General features: G+C 46.3%; 1 protein-coding gene across 1 annotated transcript in view; it reads left to right on the forward strand.

The window, feature by feature from the left end:
- LOC112641361 (butyrophilin subfamily 3 member A2-like) overlaps nt 1-20634 on the forward strand; it is a 57118-nt gene extending 36484 nt beyond the window's left edge. Inside the window, 11 exon segments of the mRNA XM_035697896.2 lie at nt 6663-6757; nt 8120-8467; nt 12406-12615; nt 12618-12689; nt 12808-13008; nt 13257-13277; nt 13370-13396; nt 14558-14584; nt 18319-18345; nt 18762-18845; nt 19203-20634. Coding sequence (XP_035553789.2) covers nt 6673-6757; nt 8120-8467; nt 12406-12615; nt 12618-12689; nt 12808-13008; nt 13257-13277; nt 13370-13396; nt 14558-14584; nt 18319-18345; nt 18762-18845; nt 19203-19447 — 1347 coding nt within the window. The 5' untranslated portion in view covers nt 6663-6672 and the 3' untranslated portion in view covers nt 19448-20634.
- The last annotated feature ends 225 nt before the right edge of the window (nt 20635-20859 follow it).

The raw sequence follows: 20859 nt of genomic DNA on the forward strand, positions 1-20859 counted from the left end.
AAATGAATAATATTTAATTAAAGTAAATAAAACGAATAAGTGAACTTCAGTGAGTGGACAAGTATATGAATCAAGCCCCCTCCTCCCCCCCCTTTGATGTCCCTTCCTGTCCTAACTTCGCCCTCAGTGCCGGGAATCCCTCATCTGACTTCTGCCAGCAGAGGTTGGTTTTGCATGTCCTCTAGTCAGGAATCCTGTAGAGGGCGGTCTTTTGGGTCTGGTTTCCTGTGCTCCATCCACATTTCTAGAATCCTTGTCTGCACAACGCATTCCCTCCCTCTGACCTCCCCCAGGGAAGCCCTCCTTCAGAGCTGTGCGCGCCAGCCAGGCGGGGGCGGCAGAGGCCAATAGAACCGGGGAGACCCTGCAGGGCCTCAGGGTGACTGTCCCCTCACAGCACTCCCTAGTGGTAGCCTCCCAGGCTGCTGCTTCAGGGTGGTCAGACCCGCGGCTCTAGAGAGGATTTCTGGGCCCATGCCCCCAGTTTGGTGCCATCTCATTAGAGCCTGGCTGAGCTCTGGGGTGGACCTGGCTCCTGTAGGGTTTGGCCACACCACCATATGACCCTGGGCAGGTGCCCTTCTCTTGTTCAGCTTCTGTCTGTCAACTTTAAGATGAGGAAAGGCTTTCCTCTGAGGATTTTGTAAATCATTTACTGAAATAATGTACCCCATGTTTAGAGTGAAGTGGCCCTTGGTAAATGGTGGGCCTGAGTATTTGGTGAAGGTCAGCAGAGAGCAGGGGCCTGGCCTCAGGATTTCAGCATACAGCTCAGGAGGCAAGTCTGAGGAGACAAGTCTCCTTGACATGGAGGAACAGGGTGTGGGGCACTGTTAGAATCAGCCTTTCAGGGTTGGTCAGGGCCTCTCCTGCCTTTTCTGCCCCAGGCCTCTCTCCTCTTATTCTTTCATGGTCAGAGGCCAAAATGCCAGGCCTCCAGCCCCTTCCTCATAACTTGGCACTCACATCCTCCCACCAGGACTTGTCTGCTTTACCCTTGACCACAGATGGGCCTGACTTGCATGGGATTGGGAGAGTAAGTTTTTCCCGGGTCACTTAGCCAGTCGCCCTAGGTGACAGTACATGCACTTGCTCCCTGCAAATCATTCACTGACATCACAGGGACTGGGGAACTGGCTTGAGACACTCTGGGCAGACCGATGTCCATTCAGGTGTCTTGTCCCCAGATATATCAGGGCTGAAAGCAAGGAGGAGCTACTTCTTCCTTTTCTTCATTCCTTCCCTCCCTTAGTCCTTCCTATTCTTTCCATTCTTTTTTTCCTGCACTTTCCATTCTTACACCATCTTCCATTCAGCCTCCTTACCTTTTAATTTCTTTTTTATCTTTTACTAATTGATGAGTGTAATCAAATTTATTAAAATTTCTATATAAGAGTATCTTTCTTCCTGATCTCACTCTTTTGCTTTCATAGAACTCAGAGCTTTGGTGGCAGTGACGCCTCCTCATGTCCCCTGGAATCTCAGACTTTGGAAGTAGCATGGCTTGTACAATCACAGGGTGCTGGGACAGGTGCCTCTGGTCAGGTGGGCTTTGCAGCTGACCTTTGGGTGGGCCTGGCCAGGCTCCATTCCTGAGAGTGTGTAAGGCCGAGGAATTTTCTGAGGCACATTTGACTGGATATTTCAGTTATGAGATGACAGCCTCTGCTGGGAGGGGCTGTGCTCTCCAGAAGGATAGATGTGCAGATTCAGAGGACAGTGATCATCCCCACGGAGCACGTGGTTTGTCCTCGGCAGCTCTCAGGGCAGAGCTCAGCCCACCAGCCAGGGTCAGCTGGTTAGAGGAGGAAGGAAAAATTTTAAAGTCCACACAGAAACTATCACCTTGAGTGTGTGTATGTGCATGTGCGTATGTGTGTGTGTGTTTCCTGTTATTTTCATTTTTTTCCAGATAGCAAACAAGCAGAAAATGCTTCTTAAAACTTTTCCTTGTCGTAGAAGATGGACCATGAACCTTTATCATAATGGTGTCAAAATAAATTCAGATTTTAAATTTCTAAAAATGGGGCTTAATCCTTTCCACCAAATGTCACATTTTATTTTTTTAATTTATTAATGACAGTCACACACACACAGAGAGAGAGAGAGAGAGAGAGAGAGAGAGGCAGAGACACAGGCAGAGGGAGAAGCAGGCTCCATGCACCGGGAGCCCGATGTGGGATTCGATCCCGGGTCTCCAGGATTGCACCCTGGGCCAAAGGCAGGTGCTAAACCGCTGTGCCACCCAGGGATCCCTTTTTTTGTTTTTTCAAATGTCACATTTTAAAATGGCAATTTAAAAAAAATATTTATTTATTTTAGAGAGTGAGCGACAACTGCGTATGAATGTGTGTGTGTGTGTGTGTGTGTGTGTGGGCAGAAGGAGAGGTAGAGAGAGAATCTCAAGCATATTTCGCCCTGATCCAGAGAGTCAATGTGGGCCTCAATCCCAGGACCCTGATATATTTTGACCTGCACCGAAATTAAGAGTCGGACACTTAACTGACTGAGCCACCCAGGTGCCCCTAAAATTATAATTATTTTTATATTAGCCGTTGTTTATGGCTTAAGTATTCATGTGAAACTCTTTCAGAAGCACTCTAGCAACTAACGATAAGAGGTAATACATGGCTGTTAGAGTAGAAAGTATAATATTAACCTGATTAGCATCAGGGAAATTTATATTTTGAGCAAGAAAAATCATTTGTGGCCAGGGAACAGTGTCTGTCGATAAATATCCTGACAGACAGCCTGATGAGCTGGGGGAGGGCAGTGACGTTGGTGTTTGGTGTTTGGTGACCTTCCTGTAGTGTCTCCAGGTGTCCATCCAGTGTCCTTCAGGAAAACCTTCCCTGTGCTTTGTCATTCCTCCCCCCCCCCCCCCCCATCATGGGATCCAAGGGTTGCATTCAGGGGAGATAAGCTTTCTGGTCATATCATCCTGGGCCTTTGCTGAGTCTAAGGTCCCCTTCCTGCTCCTCTTTCACCCTGAGTTGTGTGTGTTGGAGCTGAGGGCTGGGCTGGGCTTGAGGACTGGGGTGTGGGGGTCAGTGTCCCTGTAGCTCCAGCCCTGCCTCCTCTAGGAAGTTCCTGGATGAAAGATTAGTGGATGGCAGAGCTCTTGTCTGCCTTCTCTGTCTGCATGTGTGAGAATGAAGTGTCATAAGTATGGCTTGTGTAGCCCAGTCCCTGGCAGTTAGTAGGTACTCAATAAAATTTGGTTTTCTTCCCTCTGACTTTTCACAAAATTCCCCTAATGTTTCTCAAGCCTTGAGGAGTCTCCCCATTGGGCAGGGAAAAGCGGGGACAGCGGGGGTGGGCCTGGAGCCTAATATTGGTCCTTGTTCATTTGCTAATTTTCAATTAAGGTGGATTTTTCCAATATTCCCATGTCTAAGTGAATATTAGCAGAAATGGACCTATGGGGATGACAGCATGGGATGTGTTCAGGTATATCCAGATGTCCAGGGTTTGCCCACAGTTTTATTTTTTATTTAATTTTTAAATTTGAAAACATTTTATTTGTTTACTTATTTGAGAGAGACAGAGAGAGAGAGCGAGCATGGAAGGAGGGACATACAGGGACAGGTAGATGGAGAGGAGGAATAAGAGACTCAGTGCCCAGTGAGGAGTCCCACAGGGAGCTTGATCCCAGGACCCTGAGATCATGACCTGAGTTGAGTCAGAAGCTTAATGGACTGAGTCACCCAGGCACCCCTGCCTAGAGTTTTAATATCTCAGACCAGACATCCAGGCAGAACTCAATCACTCCTATGCATCAATGGGTCCATCAGCCCTTGCTTCATGAAAATGATAGCAGATCATTCAGAACTATCAAGAGTGACCATAGGCTGGGAGAGACTTCGCTGGGTATGTGGTTGTGGATCTGAGAAATCTGATTTCCTCACCTATAGAAGGAAGATAATAATGACAGCAGGCTGGCAGCAGTGGGGCCAGGGAAGTTTTAGCCCAAACTAGTGTCTTAACACCAGTCACTTCACACATGAACACTCAAGTACTGGGCAGGCTTGAGGGAGCAGAGCAAATGAAGGTGGTTGAGTCTGAGTTTCTGTCCTGGTGATGTTCAGTGATGAGGTAGGAAGAAAAAAAGAGAGAAGATGTGGAGTTGTAGCCACACAGGGGGTGACAGATTTAGGTCACAGTTAATAGTCTTCGTGTTTCTCAGAGGACTGAAATGTTTTTCCAATTTGGACAGGGCTGAATAGCCAATGTGCTGCTGAAGTGACTCCTCTGCAAATGAGCTCCAGCAAAGTTTCTTGAGTGTTTGCTACATGTTGGATACGTGAATAGGGCACATAGTGCCTCCCTTTGTGGATGCCACAGACATTCCACAGAAGAACTCATGTCAGGGCTGTGGAGAACAGGGTGCCACTCAAACCCAGCAAGCATGTGTATGGGGCACATATGAGGCTGAGCATGTTGGCGAATGCCCCTCTGAGGAAGGTCATTTCAAGTGAGACTAGAAGGGTGAGGAGTTTGGGGGTTGAGAGAGAGAGAGAGAGAGAGAGAGAGAGAGAGAGTGAGAAGGAACATTCAGTGACTTGTGAGAAGACCCAAGGCTGGGAAAGCTCCATGAACTGGAGCAACTCACCCAGGCCAGTGAGGGAGAACTAGGAACAATGGAATGAGGTTGGAAGGAAGTCAGGGCCTGGGAGCCACAGACTAGAGGTTTAGCTGGGGGATCCCTGGAAGGGATGAGGAGAGTTGATGTAAGTTGTTGTTAGAGGATCATGATCTTGGAAGGAAAATGAAGTTGAGAGGGTAAGGCTGGAGGTGGTCAAGGGACACCCATGGAGCAGCAGGGATACCATCCTTGAGTGTGGAGCTAGGAGCTGGCCATGGATATAGATTTGAGGAGTCTTGAACTTTCTGGTACATTGGAAGTAGACTGGGTTGGAAAGTGGAGTGTGTAGTGGAATGACGCTCCACTTTCTGTCAGATAACTGGGTGAACCCAGGGATTTGTTACGAGATGGGGAACCAGGAAAGAAGGGGCTGGAGAGAAGGCCATAGTGCTCCATGATTTTCCTTCAGAGACCATAGAATCCACCTTTCCTAGAGCAAAGTGTGGCCTGGCAGGGAGGGGGATGAATGATGTACCCAGACCACATGTGACGGTAAAGTACTAACAAGCCACAGGGCACTGTCCACTCAGCAGGGGCAGGCCCCATGTCCTGGAGCTGGTCCTGGAAGATCCTGATACCCAGTGTTAACCCCTCTGTGGCCAGGCTGTGGGGAGTACCTGATTCATTTCCCGGTGAAGAAAAGCGAAGCAGCTACACTGGTGGCTTTTCAAACACTCTTGCCAGATAGGATTCACTAACTGACATAGAATATTTTTGCTGGTGAACAACCAGTCCAGAGAGCTCCAAGCAAAGGGCTAGATATGAGTCTTGTCTGTGTCACACACTCCTGCTTCTGGTCTAGAAACTAGCCAACCTGGAGAGGAGCAGTTGTTCAACAAATGGTTGCTAAGTCTGTGCCTGTGTGTCCCCCTGCAGGATAATTGATATACCTGTTCCTGCCCTGTTTCTGTGGCTTTGATCATGTTATTTCCTTCCTGATTACCAAGGTCACCATCCAGAGTGCAGGGCAGAGTCCGCTGAGATGACTTTTTGTGCACGCTTTCACTTTCAAATGGTGAAAGGAGGCAGAGCTGGGTGGATTCTTCTGTCTGGGGGTGCCCAGTGCCCCAGGTCTCTGTTTTGAGACAGACCCCTGCAACCTGTGCCAGGTTCTGCTTCTCTACTCTCCTGGGAACCACCTGCCTTTCAGATAAGAGGAACATGTGGCACCAGTGTTGGATCTGGAAGCAGGGTTTAGGGCTCAAGCAGTGAACTGCAGGTGCAAACTCAGAGTAGATTTGGGGTCTGCTCTGATCTCACAGTACTGAATTAGAGATGCTCCGGAAGTTCCAGGTTTTCAAGCAGGTGAGTGGGTTCTGAAGACATCTGTGGCCAAGAAGAGGAAAACTGGGAGAAGCTGGCTGTGAGGAGGAGACTGAGAATATGGTGGCACTGAGGGTGGTGGTGCTGGATAACAATGAGAAGATGAGAATTAACTTTTGGTGGGGAATTGACTGAGCACTGGCTGTGTAGAAGGCCAGGTCCTTGGTCCATAGCAGCAAAGGGCTGGGGGAGGCAGGAGGTGAAATTCAGGTGAACTCAGCAAACACAGGACCCCAGGACAGGGTACGTGTGCTGGAAGCCACAGTGTCCTGGAGGAGGATGCAATCTGATGCCATGCTTCTCAGTGAATCCCTGGTCATAATTAGAGGGCAGCAGAACAGCACACAGGAGTTGGTGTGTCCTTCCTGGGGAGCCCTCAGTCTGGGCCCTGTGTCCCTGGGCCTCTGTGGTGGCCTGTGACTAATGGAGGAGGCCCCTGTGCTGAGGAGGGAAGGCTTTGGTCCTGTGGGCAGAGCAGGCTATGAAAGCTTTCCACGAGGATGGGAAGGCTTTATGTTATCAGGGTTGTGGGGGTCCCCACCCCATGAGCATAATGAGCAGTAGGAAAGGCTCTGCTTCTGCTGGGAACTGTTGCCAGCCCTGAGCCCTGTGTCTGCTCTGAGGCCCAGAGCTGTGGGCTGGCCCTGCCTCGTCTCTTTAGGTGTTCACCTGCCTCCTTCCTGTGTCTCCCCAGTTCTGAGGAAATGGAGGATCGCTGCAGGCACTCTTTGCTCTCCCATCTCCCCTCCCTGCTTCTCCTCTTCCAGTTGCCCTTTGCGGGGTCTGCAGGTGAGTGTGTGCCCTCCCCCTGCCTGTGTCTCCCCTCCCTCAGGTGGGTGAGAGTCTCCGGGAGCCTTGCTGATGTCTCCATCAGGACAGATGGCTATTGGTGGAGGCCCTGACTAGAGAGATTCTGGTGATCCTTCAACTGCTAGTGTTTCCTAAGGTGGCTAGTGTAGGCAGTGAGATGGGAAAAAAGACAGGGAGGAGGTGGGGTACTGGCCTGTCTGGATCCTATGGAAAGAGTGTCTCCACAGTGGGGAGCAGCCAGAGCAAAGCTGGTAATATCCTGTGTTCAAGTAGCTAAGGAAGCAAGTGTTGGCTGGAGCCAAATGATCAAGAGGGAGAGAAGCAGGAATCGGGGGTCAGAGATCACTGGGGGTCATCATTATTGGGCTTGTGGGTCACGTGGGGAACCTGAGAGGCATTGCAGGGCTTTCAGCAGAGGAGGGATTTGGTTTTGCTTACAAGTTAAAAGAGTCACACACATGTGGTCTGGGAGAGATAGTCACTGTCATCCCCCCTGAAAGACATATGGTGACTCAGCCAAGGTTGAGTAGCACAGAGGTAAGAATTCACTCTTCAGAAGTCCAACAGGACTCTTTCTGTAGAAGTATTGTGTCATGACATAGCCGTAGGTATCAAAAGACCAAGGCCTGTGAGGAGTGGTGGTGGCAGTGAAGTGAACCTACCTTTGTAACAGGTAGTGATTTGTGTCCTGTGAGTGAGGGTAGGTACTTAATGGAAGTAGCCATGGGCTCTAGTTTTTAGTGCACATGGAATTAAACAGAAGACAAAGAAATGGGGACAAATAATAGACTAAGGAGCAGGTATGGGGAAGTTCCTGAGTGTGGCCAAATGAACATAGGGATCCCACCTATGCCACAGGTGTGCTCTTTGGTCAGTTTTCAGTCTAGAGCCAGGTTAGAACTATGGTTTTTAGAGTGTGGTCCCTGGCACATCAATACCAGCATCCCCACCATCTCCTCAGAAGTGCACATTCTGGGTCCTACCCCAGACCTACTGAACCAGAAGTTCTGAGGGTAAAGCCCAGCAATCTGTGTTTCACAAGCCTTCCTGGTGATTGTGATGCTTGTGGAAGGTTAGAACCATTGAGTTAGAGTCCTTCATGGAAGGGCCTGGACCCAGGAGCATAGGCTGCTAAGGGAGTCTCTTTGACGTCATTTCTGGTCTCAGAGTTGTGGTAAGAGGCTCTTGCCCTGATTCAGAGTGTTCACAGCTGAGTCCCTCAGGTCAGGGCCTCTCACCTGACACTTACCCTTGCCTGCCTGGGCTCCCACCTGATAGTGTGTGATCCCTGCCCCCATCCTATGTCTCTCCCACTCTCTCACTCCTATTCTGTGTCCACAGAGGAGTTCGTGGTGATTGGCCCCTCAGACCCCATTGTGGCCATGCTGGGTGGGGATGTCATGCTGCCGTGTCATTTGTCCCCGGCCATGGATATGGAGAACATGGAGCTACGGTGGTTCCGCTCTAAGTTCTCAGAAGCAGCGTTCATCTATCAAAACCAGCAGGAGCAGAGAGAGGAGCAATTGGCCCAGTACGCAGGGCGGACCTCACTGGTAAAAGACTTCCTCACTCAGGGGGAGGCTGCCATGCGTATCCACAAGGTCCAGGCTTTTGACAATGGACTATATACCTGCTTATTCAGGAAAGGAAACTTCTATGAAGAGGCCAATTTGGAGCTGATGGTGGCAGGTGTGTGGTTGATCTATATTTAGAGTCTTGCAGTATTTGAGTTGTGAGCAACCTCATGGTCCAGCAAACAGGCCCTCATTTTACAGATGAGGGAAAGGAGAGTCTTTCACTCATTCATTTTTTTGGGACAAATATGTAGAACCCCTAGTATGTGGGGGTTACTGTTCTGGGTACTTGGATACAAAAGTATAACAAATAAAGATCTCTGCCCTGTAGAATTTATATTCTAAAGTGAATAAATAGGTAGACAGATGGGATATAGAGGATGTTAGGTGGTGGGAAGTGGGGATTCAGCCAAGTGGATATCTGTAGGCAAGAATTCCAAGCAGAGGAACAACCATGTGAGACACCTGAGGTAGGAGTGTGGCTGTTGCATCTGTGCACACAGGGAGCCCCCCTGGCTGGTGAGAGAGTTGAGTGGGAGGGTGGTGAGAGGTGACAATCCTGGAATATAGAGGTGTTCCTGGTCCATGGGTGCAGAGAAAGGATTGATCAGGAAAAATTCATGAGGAATACACACTTGAGCAGATACTTGAGTGAAGCAGACAGTGTTCTAAAGAGCCCTTTTGGTTGATGAACTCCGTGAGGGGCACAAAGAGCAGGGTGATCTTGTTTATGAGGAATTCTTCAAATAGTCCTAGGGTTGGAGCGTGTCTGCCGTGATGGATGTAGGTGATATGATTAGGGAAGAAGTGGAGAGGGATTTTATGTGTGTGAGGGCAATGCCAGACTATTGGAGGCTTTGTTTGCTGTGCCATGGAGTTTGGATACAGAACTGAGGAAATTATAAGCAGAGTGATTTAGGGAGGTGTGTATGTGGGGAGGTTTATTTGACAGCTGTAAGGGAAGGTATATGGAAGGTGAACAAGACTGGAGCAGAACATGTACTTACAGGGTAGATAGGTTGGCTGCCTGAATTCACGTAAACGAAGTGGGGTGGGAAAGGTGGGATCTGGCAACAGAGAGATTTGGAAAGTAAAGCTTTCTTTTTTTTTTTAAGATTTTTATTTTATTTTTTCATGAGAGACACAGAGACAGAGAGAGGTAGAGACACAGGCGGAGGGATAAGCAGGGTCCATGCAGGGAGCCCGATGTGGGATTCGATCCCAGGACTCCAGGATCATGCCCTGGGCCGAAGGCAGATGCTCAACCACTGAGCCACCCAAGGATCCCTTGGAAAGTAGAAACAACTGAATGAGTAGATTTGGGAGATGCAGAGGGTTTGTGGGGTGGGAGGAAGGGATGGCAGAGAAACCCAGGGTTTTTTTGAGGGGGCAATTTGGGGCACCCAGGTGCCCCATCTTAAAATTTCTGGCACAGAAATATTGGTAATTATGTGTTAGTTGCTGATTTCTGTAACAATGCTGTGTAATACACGCATGGAAAGCTCAGTGGCATATAGCAACAACCATTTATTTAATCTGGGTGTTAAAGGAGTTCAACACATCTTAGCTGCATTTGGCTAATCTTAACTGGACTTACTGGTACATCTTTGGTAATATATGGGAAATTTAATTAAAAACAAAATCTCTCAACCCAGAAATATTTTTCACAAAGATATAAGGGAAAGAAAACAGCTTTATTATTGAATTAACATTAACCAGTATGTGAGGTTCATCATGAGTACCTACCAAGATATTGAAATGACAGAAGAAATCTCACTCTTTTCCATAGCCATGCAGACACAATCATTACATTACATACATGTTCTCAGGATGAACAATTCCTATCTCTCAAATAAGTAGACTTGACAGCACCATTTGTCACAGATGATACACCCTATAATTACTTGGAAATTGGGGTAATCATCTATGTTAACTAATCAGCTTTATCCTGAGGAAAAAGAAATTAGCCTATCTTAAAATATTTTTTTTTAAATTTTTTTTTTATTTATTTATGATAGTCACAGAGAGAGAGAGAGGCAGAGACATAGGCAGAGGGAGAAGCAGGCTCCATGCACCGGGAGCCCGATGTGGGATTCGATCCTGGGTCTCCAGGATCGCGCCCTAGGCCAAAGGCAGGCGCCAAACCGCTGCGCCACCTAGGGATCCCTATCTTAAAATATTTTAAAAATATTTTATTTATTTATTCATGACAGAGAGAGAGAGAGAGAGAGAGAGAGAGAGGCAGAGACACAGGCAGAGGGAGAAGCGGAGACTCAATCTCAGGATCCCAGGATCACGACCTGAGCTGAAAGCAGATACTCAATCACTGAGCCACCCAGTTGCCCCATCTTAAAATTTGTTTAAAGAAATTTAATTCCAGTGTAGTTAACATATAGTGTTATATTCATCAGATGTGCAATATAGTGATTCAACATTTCCACATGTTACTCAGTGGAATTTTCAACAGAAACTTTACTGGCCAGAAAGGACTGGCATGATGTATTCTAAGTGTGAAAAGAAAAAACCTGCAGCCAAGAATATTCTATCCAGCAAGTGTATCATTCAGTCTATTCAGCAAACCAATAGAAGGAGAGATGAAGAGCTTCCCAGACAAACAAAAGTTAAATTAGTTTGTTTTTTACACATTCCTCCATCTTTATGAGAGGACATGTTTTTACACTTGGATCTTGGTGCCCACTGAAGTTAGGCTCCTACCCTGGCACAGGAAGCGGGGAGAGGGTTGCGTTTTCTTTGGTGTTAACAGTTCAAAGAGAGGGCTCCCAGGTCCTTGAGAAAGACATCCCTGGATCACAGAGCTGGCCTAAGGCCTATCTAGTTGTCACAAAGGACTTACATACATTTCAAAGAGGGGAGAAAGCACCCACAATTACAAGTTTCCTTTATATATATATATATTATATATATATATATATATATATTATATATAACAAGTTTCCTATAGTAAATGCTGTAAGAAAAAGGATGGAAAGGGGCTCTCTTTCCTTATTTTATTTTTTAAAAGATTTTATTTACTTATTCACGAGAGACAGAGAGAGAGAGAGGCAGAGACACAGGCAGAGGGAGAAGCAGGCTCCATGCAGGGAGCCTGATGTGGGACTCAATCCTGGGTCTTCAGGATCACGCCCTGGGCTGAAGGTGGCGCTAAATCGCTGAGCCACTCAGGCTGCCCTCTTTCCTTATTTTAAACCGGGACAGTAAGCCTCTTAATTTTAATATATTTTGTCCTGACAGTGGAACTTGGCTGGGTTTGCTCACATAGGTGTTGTTCAGCTGGCTGTTGGCTGATCTAGGACAGCTTCAGCTTGAAAGGCTGTGCTAGCCTGAGCACCTACCTCCCATAGCAGAGGGCAAGGCGATGTCACAAGCAGTTTCCAACCTCTGCTGGAGCCACATTCTCTGAACTCTCAGTGGCTGAGTCAAGTCACATGAAGGAGCCCAGCAGCAGAGTGTGAAGGCACTAACAATATGTGGCAGAGGACGAGCTGGATGTAAAGAAGTCTGAAGGATTGGGGATATTTTCATCATCAGCCTATCACAGAGGGGGACAAATACAAATCAGTTCAGGATTTGAATTTGAAGCATCTGTGAGGAATCATAGCAGAGCTAACCCCAGGGATGTGGATATTAGGGTGGGAGATCAGGAAGTAGATAGGGTTGTCAGTGGTGGAAGTGATTTTACCAAGGGGCAGTGGGTGTGCAGGCAGATGCCCTGGAGAGTGTGTGAGGGGAGAAGAGCAGAGAAGGATGGAATATAGGACCAAATTCCTTATTGTGTTACTCTGGGTGATGGACTTCCCACTCTCCCACTCTCATGGCTGGGGAGAAGAGCTTTACCCTCTGTGGCTGCTGCAGGTCCCCGTGGTCTTTCCTTCTGTTTCCTGAAGCAGAGCTACTGCTTTGCTCCCTGCAGGGACCACTCCTCATAGAGCCCCTAGAATGCAATGCTACCTCTGGAGTTGGGCACAGAAATGCTCTGCTGGCATCCCCAGGCTCTGGTTGGCCTCTCTGTGCTCTCCAGCTTCTCTCTCACAGGTGTGGGTTCTGCTCCTCAAGTGCGCATCCAAGGGCCAGAGGAGGATGGAATCCGAGTGATGTGCATGGCCTCAGGGTGGTTCCCAAAACCCCAGGTGCAGTGGCGAGCCCTCAGTGGGGAGAAGTTCCTGATGTTCTCTGAGACATTCTATGCCCAAGATGCTGAAGGACTGTACAGTGTGGAGGCTGCTCTGGTGGTGAGGGACAGCTCCTCAGGAACGTGACCTGCTCGGTCCTCAACCCCATCCTGGGCCAGGAGAAGGTGATGGCCATTTTCATTCCAGGTCAGTGCTACTTCCTGCTCCCAGGAGGGCAGGAGGGGATTGGCAGGGGAGGTCTCTGGGTGTGCTGGGCTGAGCTGTCCTGGGCCATACCCATGATGGGGTGTCTGGCTGGGCCCAGAGCCCTTCTTCCCCCAGACTTCTCCCTGGAAGCCAGCTTTCATGGTGACCCTGACCGTGCTGACACTCCTAATCTTTGGGGCTGCCTACTACACTAAGAGAGAACATACTGCAAAGCAGCAGGAGAGGCAGGAACGGGAGAAACTGCACAGGGACAAGGAGGAGGACCAGCAGACAAAGGAGAAGGTGCTGAAGGACAGAGGTAAGGCAGGACAGGCACCAATGTAGACCGTTGTGGCAGTTGATGTGGAGGATAAGCCAAGCAGCAGAGTCTTTGGCCTGGAGCAGGTAGCTGAGGAGGTCCAGAGATGACAGCTGGAGCTGTGGCGACTCGATGGAACTGGAACTATAACTGCTAGGATACTAAGATGTTCATTTATGGGTTCGCCAGGTGCAATCTTTCCTATTCTTAGGGATGAGAGTTCATGATTATTTTTCACTCTCTTTCAGGAGAACTCCAAGCAGATCTTGGTAGGTTCTATTCTTTTCTCAAAAGTATTTGTGTCCCCTTTGTAGGAGACATTCTGGTTCTCAGCTCACTTGTTTCCTGTGTTGCCTTTCAGACTGGAGGAAATCTGTTTACCTGTCTGGTAAGTAACTGTCCAGATGTCCTTGGGTCACCTGTCACCTAAGCCAAGGTGTCCCCTCTCCTTGTTTCAGGCACAGACATGTGGACCCTTCCCTGGGGCAGAAGTGGAAGCTGGTGGGAGGCAGAACCTGCTCCATGGGCTTTCCTAATCTGGGCCTCTGCTTCCCACCCAGTGCTAGGGAACCTGGGGGTGATGGTGCTTCCTGGAGTCTGTTGTGCATCTTGGGTTTATTCCAATGCTGATCTACCTGTCACATTGCTAGCATTTCAGGCTTCGATGCAGCTAGTTCTCAGTTGGCCTGGATGCTCTGAGATTTTATTAAAGAAACTATAGGAATAAATGGGTCATTAAGTTTAGGAGTGACCCCTCCACTATCAAGGAGAGCCTTTTTTTCTCCAGTTTCTAGAGGTGCTAATCTAAAAATAATGGGTAGAGGATTGGGTAGATGATTGATGGAATGTGATAAGATGAGCTGCCAATGCTCCAGAATAGTGATGTATTTTTTGAGAAAGTTTCGTCGCTTTTATCCTGGAGTTCACCTAGTATCCTGTCCTTAATTCATCTCCCCTTTTGTGTTATTTCCCATATATCTCTTTGCTGGAAAACGTTGGATGCAATAATGATTTCTTACAATTATGGAATAATGTATATTTTATTCTCTAAAATATTTTATTTTTTAAAAATATTTTATTTATTTATTCATGAGAGACACAGAAAGAGAGGCTGAGACATAGGCAGATGGAGAAGCAGGCTCCCCGAGGGGAGCCCGATGTGGGACTCGATCCCAGGACTCCAGAATCACATCTGAGCTAGGCAGACGCTCAACTGCTGAGCTACCCAGGCATCCCTCAAAGAAAAAGTGAAAGCAGATAGAATAAAAACTTTTGTGGTTTTAAGGCACAGGACACTAAATGGCTTGGTAAGGTCACATAGCAGCAGCAGACAGAGGTGGAACTAGACTTCTTGACCTGTGGTCCAGGGAATTTCCCACAACACTCTGCTGTCAGCATGTGGCAGGAGTTCATCTCTCCAGCCTTTCCCCACTCTGCACCACTCTGCAGCTAGTGTCACCTGTAGCACAGAGGGGAGGCAAGGGCCAGTAGAGCAATGCTGAACTGACTTGTTCTGGCTGAGGTCTCACCTGGCTGTGTTCCCTTTCAGCCTGGAGAAAAGCACAGCTGTATGCAGGTAAGTGACTCAGTTTCCTGTGACCTTACCTCCCCAACCTCAACTTTGTCCCCTTTCTGTCAGTGGACCCCATAACAGGACAGTTTTGGTGTCCCTGTTCTCTTTGTCACGTTTGTGGTCTCCTTCTGAAGACTGTAGGGACTGTCCTTGGGAACACAGATCTGCCTCTATTCTGACCCATTCTTCTCAGATCAGTGTTAGGGTTAGCAACACCCTCTGAACACACCTTGTTCAACTGATACTTTTGTTGGTGCAATGAAAACACAGTGGTTATTTATAAGGACAATTGGAAAATGATAATGACTGTAGATCAGAAATACCTGTCTCTAGAAGATTTCAGAAATCATGCATGCCTGCTTAGGACTCAGGTCTTCCTAAGGTGATCCTTGGTTCTGAATCCATTTTACCCTGAATTTCCTACTTTTTCTGGATCTAGTTTTGGTTTTTCTCTTTTTTTGCTAGTCCTCTAGGATTGGTAGTCTTCATTTTGCTTCCTCATGGTCTGACTCCTTGTCCAAGGTAGATATTTCTTCCTCCAAACCTCCTTGGTTGTTGTGGAAGTAGTTGATTGATTGATTGATTGAGTTAACGGGGTGGGGGTAGGTTGAGAGAGAGAGAGAGAGAGAGTAAGCGAGAGAGATAGAGAGATAGAGATAGAATCCTAAGCAGACTCTTGCTCAGTAAGGAGCCTGAGGTGGGGCTCAATCTCATGACCCTGAGATCATGACCTGAGCCAAAGTCAAATCAGATGCTTAACCAACTGAGCCACCCAGTTGCTCCAGAAGTATTTTAGGTCAGTTGTTCTGAATCTAAGATCCAGGGCCACCAGGGTATTTATGGACTCCTGCTAGTGAGTTTGTGAGCTATCTGCAATTATATACAAAATGCTATGTATATGCTTGTGGAACAGAGGCAAGAAATTAATTTTTTTGGAAGAACAGGACCTTATAATTGTTCACAACCATTATATCTCCTTTTAGGAGAATCTGGATTTATCTGATGGGCTTGATACTGGCTGGGTTTATTGGGGCAATGTGTGAAGATTGCAAGAGGAGGAACTTAGAGGAGTGAAAATTGTTTATCAGAGAAAAGTTGGGAGCAAATTAGGGAAGGAAAGGTTGGTTGGGAAGAGAGGAGGAGCTGAGAAAGAAAATAGAGAGCCTGTGATTCCTCTTGGAGAGATTTTGGGTGGCTCAGAGTGGTGGAAGAGAGACCACAAACCACAGCCTTGAAGATTTGAGTAGGAGGTACACAAAGGGTGTGCAAGTTATTTGGGTGCATTAAAAGTAATAAACTCCTGGCAGGTGTTCGAGAGATTTCTGAAAAGATGTATTTATTTTAACCTGTTTTGAAGTAATCATTTAACTGTGTTTGCTTTGGATAATGAGACAACTCAACCTTCCAGCAGCACTGGGACGGGAGTGTGGTCCAGGGGATGCTAAAGCAATGAAAGGTTATTCATATCACCATTTAGCACTGGAGTGAGTTGAGAATCTGGGCTGTTTGAACTCATGTAACATGTGCTTTTTTGTTCCAGCTGTTTTGCTCACAATCAGGGGTAATTATTGTGAGAGAGAAGGGGGAGCCAAGGGTGAAGGAGGCCTGCGGAGCAGATGTGTGATGAAAGCTCCTCAGACAGCATCACTGATTCTTGGGGTTTATTTATTAAAAACGAGGATCAAATAGTCTTCTTTTAGCATTTCCTCCTTCTCTGCTGGATTGAAATACATGTGTTTTAAAGTATACCTTATATACCTTTGTATTTTGTCAGGACAGACACCTTTACAGTAGAATCAGCATTTTCATATTGATGGGATCATAGTGTGAAGTGAATTAATGTCTGATCCCATATTATTCACAAAATTGGAAAAATAATTTAGAATTGTAAGTCTTGCTGTGGAAATGAAGTGAGGAATGCACTTAAGGTAATGAAGTGTATAGCATAGCTCTGGATACATTGTAGAGTCTCAGAATGAAATGCCAACTCTCCTTCCTTCTCCTCTTGTTTTCTCTTCTTTGCTAATCTATGTCTGTTGTCACATGGAAATGTATAATTGGGTGTCAACTGCTGTCTTGGTGAAGAACAAGTAAATTAAAGTTCCCTTTCCTCAAAGGGTCGCATGATCAGCCCATTTTATGTGATCTTGTTTCTGTAAGCAAATCAATAGAGCTAGACATAGCCTTTATTTGAGTAAATTTGTATAGGTGAGAATAGTAGTCACTATTTGCACTAAATATTCAAGAAGATATCCTATTCTTATATTTATAAGTGTTCTAATTTTGTTCTGGAATCTGCCCTGTTGGAAGTAACAGCTCTCCCACTGCAGACTTTTCAGGGTCTTATGACATATATAAATTTTGCTTTGATCAGTTAGCTTCTTTTCTTCTTCTCAAGAGAGAATATGAAAGTTGGAGTTTATGTGGCCCTGAGTCACTGTGGGAGGAGATCCCCGTGTTCTCTCTTCTTCAGTCCATGTCCTCAGTCTGCAGAGGGTAGCTTGACCTGGTCCTTAGGATACTTGGGTTTGGGTTCCATCTAGGTGTTTGGGGGCATTATTGTTGCCCCCTCCCTGACCCCATTTGAAATTCCTTAATCTTTTAAAAATATATTTTATTTATTTATTTATTTGAGAGAGAGAGAGAGAGCTAAAGAGAGCTAAAGAGAGAGAACAGAGTGTAAGAGAGAGCACAGAGAGGAGGAACAGAGAGAAGGACAAGCAACAGACTCCCACTGAGAAGGAGGCCCTCCTCAGGGGCTCTATCCCAGAACCCTGGGATCATAACCTGAGCTGAAGGCAGACACTTAACCAACCGAGCCACCCAGGTGCCCCTGAAGTCCTTAATCACATCTATAGCTTCTCTCTGCCATAACATATTTGTACTTTCTGGGACTTAGGACGTGGCCATATTTGTGGATTGACCACATTGGGTGTCTCCTGATGCTTTTGATCTTTTTGGGTGATTATAGGGGGAAGCAGATAACTAGACCCAACATTTTTGGTTTCCCCATATAGGGATGTTTTTCTCCCAATACTCCATGAAAAGGGGTAGAGAATTCACTAGTGTCTGTCCTCTCACTAGATGTATGTTTTTCCTGCTTTGAACTTTTCTCTCTCTCTTCCTTGAAACCTCTCCATTACCCTTTGACTGGGCAAGATTTCTCTAAAGGTGTATCCTGAGTTGACTGGGCAAGATTTCTCTAAAGGTGTATCCTGAGTTCTCCTCACCCATGGCTTATAGTCATCCCTCAAGTGCAGTTCCGCCATGTTGTGTTGTTTCCACCATGGCTTCAGGTCAACCTACAAATTCAGTTCAATTGCTTCTTGATAAATAAATGGAGGCCTCAGAAATTTTGATCCCCTCAATTCTTTTTCAAGAAAACCTAGCTTTCAGGATGGATGTGTGGCCAGGGATTGAGAAAGCATAATTCGATAGTGAAATCTGGAAATAGAACCTTTTGTTTAGGTCATTATCCAATCTCTCAATGGTGTTAAGCTTTATGGCTTTGCTTTCATGGGAAGGCTGAAGCAGATAGGGGTGTGTGTGTGTGTGTGTGTGTGTGTGTGTGTGTGTATGAAAAAGAAATGAATTCATCAGATGAATGTTTCCAAAAGATTTTCCCTGTAACTCTTCCATTGGTGTATTTCAGAAGATTAGTTATTGACACTGATATATACAGTCTCTTCAAATCTCTGATTTGTGGTTCACATTTGGGAAATGTGGTTTTCTTGTAGATTGGCGGAAGAAGATGTTCCAGGCCTGTGAGTTACTTTAAGTTCTTTTCGGGTGCTCTTACTGCTACCCCCATGGCTGTTGACATCTTTTTCTGTTTGCTGTGTTGGTACAGATGCTGGCATCATCATTGATGGTGGTGGGGGTTGGGGCATTGAAAGTCACATTAGCTGGAATTGATGGATGTGGCTGAATGTTGGATGCTAAAGAGATACCCTTCAGTCCTTAGAGTACAATCTGGTCCTCAAGTGCCCTGTGACATATCCAACCCCCAGATCAGTAGAGTTACTTCTGCTCAGAGAGTTGAGTCACAAGGCTCTAATTTCATGAGGCTTATCCATCCCTGCATGCAGCTAGGTGTCTAGGGTGGTAGCGGTGGTGGTGGTTGTGTGCTCTTGTTATGGAACAGGGAAAGATCTGGCATGATTGGCAACTCTCTTTACAGTGTCTGTCACTCTGGATCCAGAGTCTGCACATCCCAACCTTGCTGTTTCTGATGAAAAGACTAGTGTGACCTGGAAGGACACATGTGAGATCGGAGAAGAAAGCGGTGTTCCAAGCGTCTTGGGCTGTGGGGCTATAACATCAGGATGCTGTTTCTGGGAGGTGGAGATTAGCAAAAGAAGCAGAGGGGAGTGGGCTCTCGGGGTTTGTAGGGGAGATGTGAATAGGGAGGGGTGGTACAAAGAGCTTCCAGAAAAGGGATTCTGGGCTGTGGGGAAGTATGGAAAAAGTCTCTGTGCCTGTGACCGCTCTGGGACTCAGCTATCCCTTAGGCAGTTTCCTCACAGAATAGGGATTTTTCTGGACCTCAAAGAAGGTGAAGAAGGTGAGGTCTCCTTTTATAACATGACTGATGGCTCCCACATTTTCTCCTTCTCTCTAGCTTCATCCTCTGGGACTCTGTTTCCATACTTCAGGTTGAGTTCAGAAGATGTGTTCCTGACCATCTGCTCCATAGTGAGTGGGCCTGCAGAGACTCCTGTGCCCCTTAACAATCCCCCTTCTTCTTTGGAGGAACCTATGAGCCTCTCAGAGGAGGGGTTCAGCTCAGGGTCTGGTGTTGATGGTGCTCTCCCAGGGGCTGAATCTCCATTACTCTCCTGTAGCCCTGAGGCTATGTTTCCATAGAGCCCCAACACTGTCTCAGACTCCTCATGGTGGTTCTTCCTGAAGCTGCAGACTCCCTGGGGCAATAATCTCCGAGGTTAGTCCTGGATGACCTGGTGTCTTACCCTCCTGCTCTGGATGTAGACTAGACTGCTGGGTTGTGGTTATGAGAATAGTCAGTTCATGCCTTAATGCTGAGGTATTAGAAGATAAATACTGACTGTTTGAGCTGGTTTGGGGTAGGCTGAATTTTGCTATTGGAATTCATTTTCTTTTGGTAATGAAATTAAATTATTTCATGGAGTCTTTATATTGTTTGTATATGAAATGAGAATGATGGTGAATGAATGCAGAATTAAGTGGTGTTTACTATGTCTAGCTTGAGTTGTGCAGATGAACTCAGAGGCTCTGGGTGGCTCATCATCTCTATTTTGGGAAATGTGCACTCTTACCAGAGATGTTGGCCATGCAACAATTTCTGGAGAATTGAAAGGCTGATGGACTTTTACAAGGAGTGGAGTCTAATATTCTACTGTATATACTTCCTATTCTGGGATGGACGAAATGTACTTACCCTATCAAACCTTGGTAAATATCTATGTTTTGAAATACTAGTGCTGTATTAATTCAGTGAATTAAGGAGAAGGATGTGGGTTCTCCTTGTGTGTCAGCTCCAGTTAGAAGGAACAGAATTGCTACCAGAATAAAGATGTTAATGAAGAAGAGGGTTTTCAGGATCCAGGTGAATTGCATTGCAGAAAGCTTTGATCATGAGCACAGTTCCAGGATCTTCCAAATCCAATGGTAAAGGATGATAGAAAACCACAATAAATAAAAGGAAGCCAGACTAATGAGGACTCAGACCTTCAGACATGAAGGTATGTTCCCTCCACAGATAGAGAACGCTGACCTGCTGTGGTTCTGGGAGAGATGAGAAGACACAGAATTGGAAATGGAAGAAGGAAGTCACAGCTATCAGTTCCTGCCTGTGATCAATAACAGAAAAAGGACTGTAGTAGCTTTTCATATTTTCTCCTTCTTGTCACATAGATGTGTTTATTTGTACTTATTATCTATTTTCTTCCTCTTTTCTTCTTATCCTTGTGATTTTCTTCAAGTTGTCAGTGGTTATATTTAAAATATATTCTATGTAATTGTGGCTGAACTTAAGGAATAAATAGAAACACTGTTGGACTCAGTGACTGAGACTGCCTGTCTGTTTCATTTTGGGGGAAGAGTGAGAACTTCTTCACTTAGTGTAGCTTTGTAGATGGGTGAAAAGGTATAGTTGTGTTGTTCCAATGTTGTTCCAATAGAAGTTCCAATGTGGGTAAACTGGTGTACATGGAAGCTGAGTAACTAAAGGTGTGGATTGTGTCCATTATCAATTCATTGCCTTGGGGTTGTCCTATCTACTCTGTATTTGCCCTACT

Source organism: Canis lupus, chromosome 12 (genome assembly GCF_003254725.2).
Source record: "Canis lupus dingo isolate Sandy chromosome 12, ASM325472v2, whole genome shotgun sequence".
NCBI classification, from domain to species: Eukaryota; Metazoa; Chordata; class Mammalia; order Carnivora; family Canidae; genus Canis; species Canis lupus.